Source organism: Zosterops lateralis, assembly GCF_965231275.1.
Source record: "Zosterops lateralis genome assembly, chromosome: 11".
Classification (NCBI taxonomy): domain Eukaryota; kingdom Metazoa; phylum Chordata; class Aves; order Passeriformes; family Zosteropidae; genus Zosterops; species Zosterops lateralis.
In genome coordinates this window covers 21,994,518-22,009,695 of record NC_139771.1, presented here as the reverse complement: position 1 = coordinate 22,009,695, position 15,178 = coordinate 21,994,518, and the positions used below count along the sequence as shown (strand labels likewise).

The 15,178-nt window shown below is 41.3% G+C and overlaps 1 protein-coding gene across 3 annotated transcripts in view; it reads left to right on the top strand.

The window, feature by feature from the left end:
- TMCC1 (transmembrane and coiled-coil domain family 1) overlaps positions 1-15,178 on the top strand; it is a 56,793-nt gene that overhangs the window by 4,947 nt on the left and 36,668 nt on the right. The window contains exons 3-4 of one of the 3 annotated variants that reach the window (XM_083869262.1): positions 3,203-3,259; positions 5,944-6,652. In XM_083869262.1, coding sequence (XP_083725388.1) covers positions 6,110-6,652 — 543 coding nt within the window. In that variant the 5' untranslated portion in view covers positions 3,203-3,259; positions 5,944-6,109. The remainder of the gene's footprint in view (positions 1-3,202; positions 3,260-5,943; positions 6,653-15,178) is intronic. The other 2 variants (XM_083869264.1, XM_083869265.1) reach the window with 2 other exon arrangements.

Below are 15,178 nucleotides of genomic sequence, written 5' to 3'. Positions count from 1 at the left end.
CCTGGAAGCCAGTTGCCATGGCAATTATCCTGAGGGCAAATAAATGTCTTTTTCATGTTTCCCAGTTATACTAGTTTTAGCAAAAGGACTGTGGTCTTTCTGGGATCACTGGAACTGCTGCACCTTCTGAGTGGTAGCTGAAATTCAGCCTTATTTCAAATAAGACTGCTCCCTTTTTGTGCTGCTTTGGGTAAAGATTTGTGGATTTTTTTTAATGTGGACTCTGCCGTGGATGTGGGAGGAAACATTCTGATTTTGGCTGAGGTTTTAAATGCATGACTACTTGATTCCCATTGGCAACAAAGTAGTCAAGCCAAATTTCTTAATACCAAATTACTGTCTCTGTGCAGCTGGATGTGGAGGTGGATATTGAAGAGCAGCACATTTGAGAGTGGCTGCTTTGCTGTGCTGTGTTTGTGCAGTTTGTGTGTGTGTCTCTAAAATGCATAAAAAGATCTAACAGAAGAAAAGGAAATTAAAAAAAAAAAATAAAAGGAGATGTGCACCAGTATTTTTATTGCAGAAGTCCAAAAACTGAGCAGAGCACCTTATGCATGTCTCCTATTTCTTTTGGTAGCTGATGGCAGGTGTTTAACGCTGAGAGCAGGTAAGGAGGTGTGGATGGGTGAAGTCTTTTACTGGTAGGTCCTCTCAGCCCCCAGCAAGTGCTGAGTGCAGGACTTCAAGCAGTGTTTGATGAGCAGCCTGAACGGCTTGTTTGTAGTCCTGCAGGGAGGAATGTGCTAATGCTTGCTTAGAAAAGGCCATGTAAACAAACCAGGCCCAGATTAAAGCGTCTGTTCTTATACTAATACAAGTTTTTAAGAGTTGCACTTAAGTAAAAGCTCCCTAGACTGGCAGTTTTGAAGAAGGGTCAGGAGGGAAACTTTTCTTCTGAAAGGCAAGATGAAGCTGTCGGTGGTTGAGCATAAACGGCCGCAGCATTAGCAATGACTGTCGACTTCTGGTTGGAATTTCTGTCTTGCCAGAGTTGTGTCACGTTTTAAACAATACTGGTAGAAAGAGCTGTTTTTGAGTCATCAGGGGGAGTATTTTACCACTGTGCAAGGTTAGTTCTACTTTCTTCTTTGACGAGTCATTTAAATACGATACTTTCCAAAATTCAGGGCTAAAAGCACATGTTAAAATCACACATAGTGTGGGGTGTGGGTTGGTGGTAGATGATATCTTTCTTTACAAGCCTGCTAATTTAACTTGTTTTAACCTCCTTACAACTGCAAGCCTGGAATAAACCTTTCTTTTAGAACCAGAGTTGCTAAATCTTGCCAGCTTCTCTGCTGGCATTATCACAGATAATTCTGCTAGGAGTTAAAATGAGAGGCCATCTCTTCTTTTCTTTGAATTACTAACATGCTTAGAAGTCTCTCTTTAATGCCAGAAATAGCTGTAGTATAACCTTTTGTCTTCCCTTGGAAGTGGCACGAAAATACCTGTATTTCCACTTTGTGGTTCTCTTGTTCCTGACATTTGAGTCAGCTTTGACACACAGAAAGTGGCAGTGTCTCTTGGCAGACAGGCAATGGGGAAATAAGAGCAGCTTTGATCTCTATCCTTCACCCCTTCCTTTCCTGAAAAGATCCTGCTGAAATTCTCACCATGGCCCAGTCTCTTTCCAGAGGCTAAAGAATCAGATCCAGATAATATGAATGTTAATAGGAAAAGTCAATAGTAGGAGTGCAACTGACTACAAAAATATTTGAGTTGCTCCAAGAAATGAAATCCATTATTTTCTTGGTGGAAGACCCATTGTTTTGAATATTCGCTTAACACTTCTTCAGTCTTTTGCTTTAGGGGAGGTAGTTTCTCTGTTTGCAAAATGCAGTATTTGAATTGTGGAAGTGAAATCACTTTGTATTCTGATGAATCCTTGCTGAAGCTCACTGAGTTCCTGTTTTTGCAGCTGTTGCTGTCATAGCATCACACAGGAGGTTTTTGGTAACACCGTATTGGTGTAATTGTGTATCTTTTCTGTCCACTTCCTCCATTAAACCTTATCCCAAAGTGTTACACCAGTAACAAAATAATGTCTCTCAGTGCCCACCTGTGGGCACTCTGGGACACAGGCTCTGAACTATGGCAGCTGTGAAAAAATTTGAGCCAAAAGCAGCTGCTGATCTGTAGGTCATCCTTCATATCTCTGAAGACCTTGCTGACAAAAGCTCTTACAGTTACTATAAATAAAAATAACATTAAAATATTTTTTTAAAAAATGACACGTGGAGTGACTGAAATTTCTGTTAGTGACACCTCGTGTGACCAATACTTCACACATTATGCTTAGTTCTCCACTCATGCTAGTATAGAAATGGAATATCTTCTATATGAAGATCTTTTTCAAAAACATCTTCACTCATTTTTTCTAAGTTTCTTAATATTTGCTGCCATCATTTTCTTCATATTCTAGCATCCCACTTCAGTGGATCTGAGTAACCCTTTCTTCATCTCTTGCTGTCTTGGAGGTGAGAATCTGATGTGGAATAAAACAGTCAAAATACTCCAGTTTTGCAGAGTTATTGTAGTGTTCCTCTGGAGCATAGTGTCCTCCCTGTTTTCAAGAACTGGTTGAATTAATTATTGTCTTTGGAAAGTGTGGGTGATCTGGCTGTGTTTCAGAATAGTCTGTGAGGCTGCCCGGAGCAAGACAGTCCCTGTGTCTGCTCCCAGCTGTCCAGCAGGCACCTGCCCTTTGGGTTTGGGCACACACTCTGCAGAGTGCACAGGCAGGAGCTGCTGGGGACAGCTGTGTCTGAGTGCTCACAGCTCTTGCCTCCTGCGAGGTGACACCAGGTAAACAAGAGCCAGCTGTTTGGCCTGTGCTGGGAGCCTTGAATGGCTAAAAAGGAGAAGAAAATAAAATCTGTATGGTGCAGGCTGGAGCCCTGGCATCTTCCTTTGCTTTCAGCTTGTGGTGGTGGCCATAAACTCCAAGAGAAAATACTCCTTCACAAGAACTTCTTGATTAACTCTATAAGATTCAGTTTTAACTTCAGTCATATTTGTATCCCTTCAGTTATTTGAAAGAGTTTAAAATAGGACAGCTTCGAGGGGCACTTGCATTTCAATGGAAAAAAAAATTACTAAAAAAACCCCAGTTGGAATCATGCTCTCCCTGTTGTTTATATATGTATATATCTTTTCTCCCATTTCCAGAATTGTATCTCATACCCAATTTCTTTTGCAGTTTTGTTCAGTGGAGGGACTGCTGTGCGTCAGCCATGCTAAAGGGCAAATGATGGAGGCAAGTACAAGTTTATCTTTTCACTGTTATCTAATGTTGGTTTTGCCAGTTTTTCCTTTTGAACTGTTTTGTTTCCCAGAGCTCTTGGGAAATAATTGCACCAATGAAGGACTGTATTAGAATGTTCTGGGATGTAATAATGTTATAATATCTGCTCAGGTGGCTGTATATGGAATTGTGAGTTTTGTTTGTGATGTAGTATATTCTTGTACAAATAAGAAATGTATGTTTTTGAACTTTATGCTATAAAGTATTGTTTCCTCCCACTAACAGAATATAAAGGTGGTCATTAGTAGAGAAAACAAAGGTGAGCACAAAAGTTGAATCTTAATGCAAATAAGTGTGCTGATTAATTGTGAAGATTCACCGTTCTTCACACTTAGGAGTATTTTTATTTTTTTTCCCAAAAAAGTAGATAATAGAACAAGTAAGTAGTTGTAAGGATCTTCATACCAGATGTGTAATTTGCAAAACTCATTTCAGACTCACAACAGACTCATCCAATGAAAATAGAAATAGGAGATTACTAAAAGCTCCCATTAGGAGCCTCTCAGAGGCCATATAATTTCAGAAATCTGTCCCAGAATACACAGGGTGGCCATGCCTTTTTTGTAAGCTCACTGTGGGCTGGTTTGTTTCAGGTTGGTTTGTAAATTGCCATAGGGTTAATTTAAGCAGGGTAATTTTTTCTAGCAGATAATGCATGGAACTCCAGTTAGACTCAAGTGGTGTTCTTTAGGATCAACAGCATTACCGGTGATAATGTGGATGGAGAGTATGCAGGAGATCAAAGAGATCCTGGCTGGAGAGCATACTGGTCATCTTATTTAAGAACTGCAGTTCTTATCTGACTTTCCTGACTGAAAAATCAATGTTGAGTGAATTAGCTAAAATGAAAAAGGCAGTTATGGGTCAGCTGTCAGGTTTGTATTTTATACGCCAAATAATTTTGGGACTCTTGCTTTTTTAGATGGCGAGTTTTGTTCACTGAACCATTTGATCTGTTGGTTAAAAATGAGCATCTAGTTTTGCAATTTTTTTTTGTCCCAAAACATAAATTGAGTGGAGATCTGTAATCTAACTTTCTGCAAAACTTGTTACCTCAGGGGGAAAAAAAAGATTAGGAAAAAGCAAGCTCAAAAGTGAAAACATACCACTAGACATAAAGGCATTTGAATTCATTTAAGAAAGTGTTAAGTATATAAGTATGTCGTTGGCACGTCTTATTTTCTTCTGCCACACAATTGCTGCATGAATGTAGGTAAATATATTTTTTTTGGATGTAATTTATTCCTTTGCATTTAATGTGTTACTGATTAAACTGGCCAGTATATTTAGACCCAATGCTTATAGCATCTTCAAAGTACTGAGATAAAATCCTGTGTTCTGCTTTCTGTAAGTACTGAGTTTCTTCTTGCCTCCAACTGATAGCAGTGACACTTGAAAAAAGGAGAGAGAGAGACGCAGGTCTTCTGATATTTTTGGATGGCAGTTTGGAGAGCATTTTGGAATATCTGTTTAACCCATTGTGTTAGGCTTCAAATGCACAAGATTGGGAGCACTCCAATTGTAAACTCAATGCATTATGTTTCTGCAGCTGTTTTAGCATAGAGGTGAACACTCTCAAATCCCAAATATGCTGAGTTTCAAATAATTCTTTTCTAAAGCACAAAGTGCTTTCTGCCAAGATTGAGGTAGACCTCTGTGAGCTTGTTTCTGTATTTATAGAAGCCTAAGCAAAGTTTTCTTCTGCAAAAAACAGTGGTCAGCTTCTAAGCATGTGATCTCATGGTGGTGATGTAAAACTCTTTCAGTTGCTGTCCTTCCTTCCTTCCTTCCTTCCTCCCTTCCTTCCCCATATCTTTGCTGACCTTCTCCCGTAGTTGTTGCTATACAAGTGCTGATCTGCACTGTTGTATAATCCAGTCCTGCCTGAGTCCAGGGAATGACTCGGGTTGAGCTCTCCAAGAACAGCTGTGCAGTTCCTGTGCCAGAGGCTGAACTGCACATACCTGGTGCTGATCCCTTGCAGATTGGTTGCTTAATCTACTTTTCAAAAGGCATTCTTGTTTGCTCTGGGAGCTGTGGACAAGAGTATGCCAATTGAAAGCATTTCACTTGCCTGTTCCTGCTTGAAGACACATTTTCACATGAAGTTTCCGGTGCCATCAGTGGATGCTGGCTGTAATAAGCCATTTCTCACTATTTGGAAATGAATTGAGTGAACATTTGGAAATGTTCTGGGTTTTTGCATGTATTAGATACTGTTAAGTTAGGGTCTTAGTATCAGATCTTTGTCAAAGAGCAAAATTAATTCTGCCAAAGTGACTAACATACTCTTCAGAAGTTTAACCTCATGTTCTTTAGATGTTATTATGGGCTTGTTCTTAATAAACAAAACTCTACTGGTTTCTTCTTGCTTCTCCCCCTTTTGAACAGCTTTTTTACTTTTCTTGCTTTCCTGTGCCCCCTGTGCTGGGCTTCTCCCCTCAGGCAATGAGTGACTTGTCTCACACAAAGCTTCGCCTTCTGCATACGGCCTAATTGCAACTAATACCATGTGGAGGGGTGCTCCAAGGACTGATACATTTTATTTTGTTAACAGCATGTTTTGCGCATTGGATTTTTAACCCACACCTGCTGCATGGATGTATAATAATGACTACTCTTTTGTTTAACATTAGATAAGCATGAGATCACCGAGGCACAGCTGCATGTGCAGTCACTCTTGAAGCAATTACACACCTAATTGGCTGGCAATCTTGGCATTTTCAAAATAAACACAAGCCTTTTAAAGAAAGGGGACTTATTTATGTATGAATAGTCAAATAAACTTGTTGGGTCTCATCAATGGAGCCGTCTGGCACTGAACAGTTGTCTGATGACCCTGATCCTGGAGGCAAATCCCAAGATCAAGAGACCAAAAAACAGCATGAATCAGAGCAAAAATTATCCAAAATAACGCATAATGCCTTGGAGAACATTAATGTCATTGGTCAAGGCTTGAAGCACCTGTTCCAGCACCAGCGCAGGAGGTCGTCTGTCTCTCCACACGATGTCCAGCAAGCTCAGGCTGAGCTGGAGCCTGACCTGGATTTGGAAAGCCAAACCGTCTGTGCTGAAATTGATGGTGTCTCCACCCACCCCACAGCTCTGAACCGGGTGCTTCAGCAGATCAGAGTGCCACCCAAAATGAAGAGAGGGACCAGCCTGCACAGCAGGTGGGGCAAGGGAGATGCCCCAAAAGGAAGCCCGCAGATCAACAGAAGGTCTGCTCAGGATATTCAGTCGGGTCGGCCCAGATCATCATCCACTACAGATGCTCCCACAAACTTGTCTGTGATGGAGATTGCTTCTTCTATCTATGTAGGTGGAGAGGAGGCCGCAGCAGCAGTAAGTTACTCAGATTTACCTTTGATCTTTATCATCTCCTTTATGTTTTCTTAAGCCCTTTGAAATCTTGTTTTGAAAAACAGGTTTCTTTCGGCAAATTCAAATGGTGCTGTGTTCAAAAGCTTCTTCAGTGGTGAAGCAAAGAGCTTAAAAGATGCAAGCATTAGTCATTTTCTCACATGGCAGGTGGCTGATTTTATATGTATTTGATCAGTGAAATGAGAGCTACTTTTGAAGCACATTAGGTTGTTTTTGATGGCACACCACAATCAAACGAGTGATGGGCCGAGCAGCGGCCAGAGTAGCCCTCCTTAGCAACTGTTAGCTAGTTCCTGCAACAAAACCTCCCATTTACCTAGATGGTTTTTTTAATTCCTCTCTCATTTTCTTCTGTACTTTATAAAAGCAAAGGATTCCAGTTTAGGTGGATGGTGCTGTTGGTCTTTTAGGCTGTGGAGACTCTGGGAACACGGGCTGCAGCCTGTGCAGCTGTCCAGCCCCTCAGTGCTGGGTTGCCTGTGTGTGATTTAGATCAGCCTGGCTGCTCTGCTGATGAGGGATCGCTGCTGTCTCCCGCAGTTTGTCCTGCCTGTGTGGGAAAAACATTCAGTGAAATGAATAGTCTCCATTCTGTGAGACGTTCTTGCAAAGTTGTGCATATCAGCTCATTGATGATATCAAGAAGCAGCGTTTGTCTTACCATTTTTCCCCTTTCCCAGATAAATTTAATTGAAGCATTCTTGGAGTCTGATGTTTTTTTTTGTTTGCTTTTTGAAAGACTAGCTTTCTGATTGGCTAATTTTAGCTTGTTCAGGACACTGGTACAGAGAGTCTTCTGAAAAACAGCCCTTAATAACAAAGGTGTCTATGGAGGTTGGATATACTTTAAAAAGTTGTTTCCTCTTGCAAGAAACATTGATGGAGTCTGCCTGGAGGGGTATCTGAAGCTTTTGCTTCTTGCCAACTCTTGAAACAGCAGAGACAGTAATAAAGTAGTTGTGAAAACATGCACTCCCCTGGGCTGGTTGACTTTGCAGTTGGTCAAGCCATTGAGAGTCCTCAGAAAGAGAACTCATAATAGCTTCAGGTGCATTTGTGTACTGTGTCTCTCCTAATTGTGACTGAACTCACAATCTTTGTTTCAGGAGAATTTTAGGGAAAATTGTTAGTTTTTTTGAGTTTGTACCCAAATACAACAACAGAAGTTTATAAAGCAAAGTCTGGTTTGTTGGTTTAAAACAGTAGTCCCTTTATGTATGAGCAGGGAGATTGAACAGGCCTCAGCATATTAGGTAAATGATACAGGAATATGGGGAAAGGCCTGGAGTGATGTGTCTTTTCTCCCAAATATGCAGCTTGTCTGATGAAATGGTTTTACAGATTGGTGGTTTCCAGAGTGGAGTGTGAGTAGGACAGTCCACTGGAATGTAGGAAGGAAATACTTTTTGGCTTGTTTTATCTTTCTTTTCCTTTATAGCTTGTGTTTCTGTGTATGTTTTAAAATAACCATATTGTGTTAGTTGAGTAGTACATATATATAGTTTATAAATAAACATACATATATTGGGAGTCCATGCTCAAGAATTTTGTACTGCTTCAGTGTGCAAAGTTTGGAAGCCACTGGGATCACTTGGCAGGAGTGACAGGAAAAACGAGGACTGTTAATTTGATAGCATTCTGCTACAGCATCTTGCAGCTGTGAGAACAAATTTAGGAGCTAGTTTTTGGCCTATAAGGGCCTGTGATTAGGTGAAGCAGCCACTTTGACCCTGCAGCTGCCGTTCCTCCTCTGGAGCAGCGTGCGGCCCGGGAATGGGGGTCCCTGGCCTGGTCAGGCTGTCACCCCAGGGGGGAACCATCCTCGGGGCTGCTGGCTGTGCCCTCGGAGCCCTGAGGGAGAGGGGTGCACGGGCTTTCTCCCCTCCGTGTTGGAGAGAAGAGAGGAGGACTGGAGTCTGAAAGAAGAAAACAAAATGAGGAAGGAAAAGGCCACCTTTGGGGACTAAACCATCAGAGACTTCTGTGACCAGTCGACCCTTGGTAGAGCTTAGTGAATTTCCAGCTGCTTTTTAATATTTGCACCATCATGTGACAAACAATAACAGTGTACACTGTAGGTCTAAAGTGACCTGGCCAAGGAGATACTGCTTTGGAGAAGGAGACCTGAAATGAGAGAGCGATGTGAGTTCCAATCCCTTGTACAGAAATCAGGTTGTGTGTGCCTGTTTTCTGTTATTGGCTTTTGTCTTTCAGTGGGTAGTCTGTAGCAGAGGCGAGAAAGATGGGCAGAAGAGTTGGATTCTTTCTTTTCCTGGAAAATTTTGGCAGGTCTGTGTGGTGTACTGCATTTTCTCTCCCAAGAGCAGGTAACAGCACTACCTCACAGTGTGGCACAAGATTGGAAGAGTTATTCAGTAGTTTAATGCCACCTTCCAGAAATGGGGATTCCTGTCCCCTCACGCCTCCAAGAGCCAGAAAGGTTAAAACTACTGCAATATTACTATGCAATATGCATAATGTTAGGAGCTGTAAAATCATATGAACTACTCTTGACTTAATTTGCACAGGAAACACAAAGTAAAAATTGGAAAATACAAATGTTGGTGTTTTTTCACAGAGAGCCTCAGAATGCTGTCTGATATTCCATGAAATGTGCTGTGTGTCTTTAATATTAGCATAATATTAGAATAATATCTTGCTGTTATTTCAGTCTGAGATGTACTGTCTTAGCCATGGCATGTGTCTGTGCATACTAGGATTAAAGTATGTTGATGCCACTCAAAGTTACAAATTAATGGGAGACAACTTGCAGGTTAAATGCAGATGATTGTACAGCTTTAAATAATATATAGGAGCTTTTACTGAATTTTCAGTATAGAGATGTCATGCGTTTGTAAATCAGCTCCATGTAAATTTTGAATCACTGATATGATTGTTAGCAGAGCTTCTTGGTTTGTGATTTGGTGAAATTGATAAAGCATAATGCAGTGGTTTGGTAAATCACCCTTATAACAGATGTCAGTGTTGTTTCCACTGAAGAAGCCAGCTTAGCATTCAGGCTGCCACACTGCCGGAATTTATGACTATAAATTAATGAGTTTTTTAAGTTGCAAAAACTAACTCTTCATTCAACAATTTGTATTGGAAAATTAGTTATAACACACTTAAAATGAAAATCAGTAAAGAGCCAGGAAAAATCTGACATCATTAGAGCAAACTTAAAGTTTGATGTAAATTCAAACTTTAAACACTGTCTTTAAGTTATGAGATATCTGAAGCTGTTTCACACAGTTACTTTAACCCTAAATTCTCCTATCTTATTTAACCTCACTGATATTAAATTACATAATGAAGCTTAAGAAATAGAAATCTTTTTTTAAGGTGTCTGGCAGGTAACGCTCACTCATCAGTGTTGAGAGCCCTCCAGACCCCCAGTTATACCAAGCCTGTGTGGGTTGTCTCTACATCTAACTTTCACTAAATTTTTTGTTGTTGTTTTGTGCTTACTTTCTCAACACTTTGCCTCTTTGGCTCCCTCAGCTTTTTGTGGTATTATCTTTTAAGTAAATTTTCGACCTCTTCCTTTTGATAAAACCACACCAATTTCACTTCCTTGGTTTTGGTGTTTGCTGCTGACAGTGAAGCTACACTGACTCACCTTCTCTCAGCAGAGAGTATTTCCTTCGAAATTATTTAAGAATTTCATAAATCCATCTATAATTAGAAAAATGTCACTGAGCTACAGCATTGATCCATCTGTTGTGAACATATGGGCTATACAAGTTACAAGGAACAGAGAAACAACGCATAGAATGGAAAGGTTGTGATTTAATAATGATAAGAACTACATGACAGGATTTGTAGTCAAGCAATATAACTGTTTTCTGATTCCTGTCTTGCTTCATTGTTTGCTTTGCTGGTACTTCCCCCTGTTGTGACACAGCTTGTTCCTCTTGGTGCTGGGTGTGTGCCAGCGGTTCTGGGGCTCCTCTGCCCTGTCAGGTAACAGGTGTAGAACTGCACAGGGCTGTGCCCTTGCCTTGATGTCACCTTGATGCCACCAGTGTCGCTGTGCTGGCACTGCTCTTGTGGCAGAAATTCCTGCTCTGCTTTTCTTTCTTACTTTTTTTCCTAGTATTCAGATTTGTGACACGTAGGAAGAGTAGTGAACATTTTGTTTGCTTCACGTGCTCTGTGCCTGCTCACCAGGATGTTGGAGTGGGAGCGATGGGCTCGGCCAGGGAGCTGCAGGCACTGCACACCCCTGTGTGCCATGCACTCTTACTGCTTGTAAGATTTGACTGTGACTGCAGAAGGTTTTGCTATGAGTGGATGTAGGAAGTCAGCAGACTTGGATTGCTGAGAAATTAGCCTTCAGTTATGTTTTATCAGAGGCTTATTTTATCAGAGCATTATTCTATACGCTGTTGTGGGCTGCTGTGAAGTTGTCAGTGCTTCTTGTTGGAATGGCAGGAGCATTACCTGTTGCAGAACTGTTTTGTCAGGCATGGATGAGCAGGAGCCCACGTGCTTACTACTAAAGCTTAAGACCTGTTAAACACATCCAGACTATTTCCATATCTTCCGTGTTTTGTGGAGTCAAGCCCTGAGCTTCATCCTTCTGTGCGGGGCTGCACAGTGATTGGAGTTTACACTGCCTACATAAATGCTGTGTTGAGCTTGGCTAACGCTTGTGATGTATTTGCTTGTTGGGTTGGTCCTGCTCAATGCTGTTACATTTTCTTTTTAACAGTAGGTGCTGTATCTGAACAGTTTGGAAAAGGAAAAAAAAACCCTTATCAGCCAGGCCATGTCCACGAGGTAAATTGCAAAAGCACAAAAGGAAATGTTGTAATTACATTCCCTGATATATTAAGAAACTCAGTCGCCCCATGGGGCAACTGTGGAAGGGCAGGGCTCAGAGCAGGGAAGTTCTAGGAGCTGGGTTCTCCAGCCTGCTCCTCAGAGTCCCCTTCTACCTGTGTCACATCAGAGTGCTGTGTGCAAGGAAAAGTTGCTAAACAGATACGGTATTGATATTAGTTTGTCTTGCTTCTGTTCTGTATTGAACTGTTTAAACTTCTGAAAGCTCCTATCCCATCAGTGTTTTTTCACCCTTTTTTTCCCTAATGTCTTTGTTCCAACTATATGAACTAGATGGAAGTCATCTTTCTTCATGTACTGGGCAGCGTTTTGTCATTTATGTTGCATTTTTAAAAATAGCTGTGGCCAATGTCTGTCTTTCACTCCTGCTCCGGAGTTTCCGGCATGTCAGATGTCTTCTTAGGTCTCACTCTTCCTATTTCAGGAGCTTCCTCTTTCCCCAGCCAGCTTATTTCATATGGCAGGGTCAGTTTCCAGCTGTCTCCTGATCAGATACACCTACACTTTCCTTTTTATGTCTATAACCCCTTTACACACAGACACAACCTCCCTCACTAAACACAGTGCCAGAAAGCTTAGGAAGGTGATCTTCTCAAAATGTTGTATTGTTAACTGAAGTGAGGGGTTGTTTGGTTAGGTGTTGGTATTTTTTTCCCCTGCCCGTGTTTTATGTGTGGATGCTGGAAAGTTTTGTAGACAGGAGTCTTTATTTCTTGTTTGCTCTTCAAAACCCCTGGGCCAGGGCTGGACCCTGGGTGCTGGGGCCAGGCTGGAGTGTTACTGACTGCATTGGCACTGGGGCTCGCAGAGGCAACAGAGCTGCCTGCTCAGGCTGTTCAGAGAATTTAGAGGTTCTCTTACCAGACAACAAAAGACTCTGCTTTAAATTAAGCACTGGTTTATGTGAAGAGCAGGGTTAAGCCTGGAGCAGCTGTCAGAGTTTAGCAAGAGCTGTGATAGTCTCTTTCAGGTAAAGGTGGAAAACTGGTGCTGTTGTAACTTTGTCTGTAAATAGGTTGGCATTGTGTTAACTCATATTTGTATGATTCTGCAGAATAATGAGTTTTGGATGAGCCTGATTCTGTGGTGCTGGGGTCCTTCACTCTCAGTGGGAATGAAGGACATTGAGTACTTTGTGGCATAAAGGAGAATAAATTCTTAATAATCCTCTGCACACAAAATGTTTTTAGCTCACAGTATTGTTCCATTCTCTATTTTCTCAATTTGTTGTTGAAATAGAAGGGCAAAAAGTTATCCCTAAACAACAGATCGGATTTTTCTGAATACCTCATTTACATATATTTGCATGTGTAATAATCCTGCCATGTATTGTTAGGCTTTGTACAGAAGCGAAGAAATGAGATTGTCATAGCACTGAAAGTGTAATAATTAAAATCTTACTGAGATACTTCAGTTGTGCCTTTATTTCAAGTAGTCTAAATATTTTTGTATAGATCTTTTCTTGTAGAGGCAACCCACTGAGCTGAGAAAATCAGGATTATGGTTGTTTGAAAATGATTGAGCCTGCATGGATCTCATTTGGGTCTCACATACTTACAGAGCTTTTTGTGGGGTAATTAATTATGTGTCAAGACCAGAACAATATTGATGTTTGAGAGACACAAAATTACTGGTACTTTGGTGAGCAGTTGTGTCCACATGAACTTTCATCCGTGCCTGTGACCCACATGCAGGACCCAGCACCTGGCCTTGTGAACCTCATTAATTGTGATTTTTACTGCTGAGGTCCCTGTACAGTTTCCTGTCACCTGGGCATGACACCAGGGTTGGTGTTGGAGCTGTAGTGGCTCAGGTTATTCAGTCTGGGTTCTGGACTGGGAATTGGTTTGGAATGTTTGGTGGAAGCCCTTGGCTGACACCCTCTGGCATCACTGAGAAGACAGACCAACTTGTATTAATTTAATATGAAGCCATTTGGTGGATTTGCAGCTTTTTGCCTCTGTAGGCCCAGATACTTTCAGGTTCCCATTTGCTTGTCTTATGGCTACGGGAATGATGAGAGAAAGGATTTACTGTCCTGTGGTGAGATTCTCATAGAGCAGCTTCTCCAGGCTCCACTCACTTCAGTCCTACAGTGTCCTGACAGAACTTCATGTCCTCATCCACTTGTCAGTTTTGACAATAAGTTTTCATAAATATTTCAAATATCTTTGGATTTTGGTTATCAACTTAAATCTATATTCTGTTGATGCCCACATTTTAGAATGTGCCAGTCTGCTCCCAGGGGAGAAGTCAGCCCAGCATTCGTGCTCTGCAGGGTCATAGGGTTGGGCTGTTTGTGTCTTGCAGCAATATGAGATACTGGCAGATCACTGGGGTGGCCTAATTGCAAGTTGAGATAGGTCAGGGTGAGGGTTATTTCACAAGCTCGGAAATTAGTCTTCAGTTGCTTAATTGCCCCAGAAGCCCATTCTGCACCTGGGACTGTTTTCTCTCTCTGGGAGCAGTGACCTTTGTGCAGACAGGGGCATTAGGCTCAAAGTCTTGTTTGTGGCTAAAGGATACACAAACACATTCTATATGAGGAGAGACAAGAATTTAATTGTAGTATAATTGAAATCTGAAGGATCTCATCATTATTAATCCAGATCTAATTTTTTACAGAAGGAAAAGTATTATTGGTGTTAAAATGTTATACACACATTTCTTATTTTATAATCCCTTCCCTCAGGTTACACTCACCCTTCCAGTATTCTTCAGGGCCTACAGCTGGTGATGTTCTGGGCTGGGTGGAGGTGTCACCACCTCAAGTTGTCAAAAACTGGAGTCCTTCACTGGGAGGTTACTTGGGTGCTCAATTATAAGGCTAAAAATGCAACTTCTGTAGGCACTGCTATTAAAATTCCATGCTACATCTTCTGTTGACGTGGCTCAGCTGTGATAGAGCAAGTTCTGGAGACAGGTGTGTGCAGCAGCAGATTGCAGAGCCACTGCAGGTGTGTCACTGATGCTTTTGACTGGTCCACATCTTCCACAGTAGAATACCATCCAAGATCATTGCCAGATCTCTCTTAGGACTGGGGTCAGTTTCAATAAAATCAGGATTTTGAGCCATTGGGAAAGGGGCTGAACCATCTTTATCCCCATTGTCTTTAGCTGTGGGGATGTTGCCACAGTTAAAGATAATGCTTTGTTTGCCTGTTGTTCACTGTACCAACACTGTCTGTGATAGTTACTGTGCTAATATCAAATCCCATGGCAACTCAAAAACATTTTAAGTCATTTCTAATTGTAGATTTGACTGTGATATATATCTTATTTGTCATCCTTTTTGCAAAGTTGCCATGAGTGCTTTCTGAAGCAGTTATGTAGAAATTCTAAGTGTAATTTAGTTGGAAATTAATGTTAAAATATTAAAGCTTGTGCTTTTCTTTTGCAGTAGCCTTTATAGGAAGTGGGTGGCAGAGAGGAGAGACATTGGGTGCTACCTTGAAACTCTGCCAGGGTTCTGGGATCAGATCAGGTTGTGGCACCGCTGGGTGTTTATCTGCCTTGTGCAGTTTGCAGGTGGAAGTCCTGAATAAAAGACCTTATCTAATCTCCCAGTTCCAAATAGTGTGCAGGAAGGAAGGATATTTTACTGGGGCATGTTCAAATATTTTGCAGCTATGGAAATGCTTT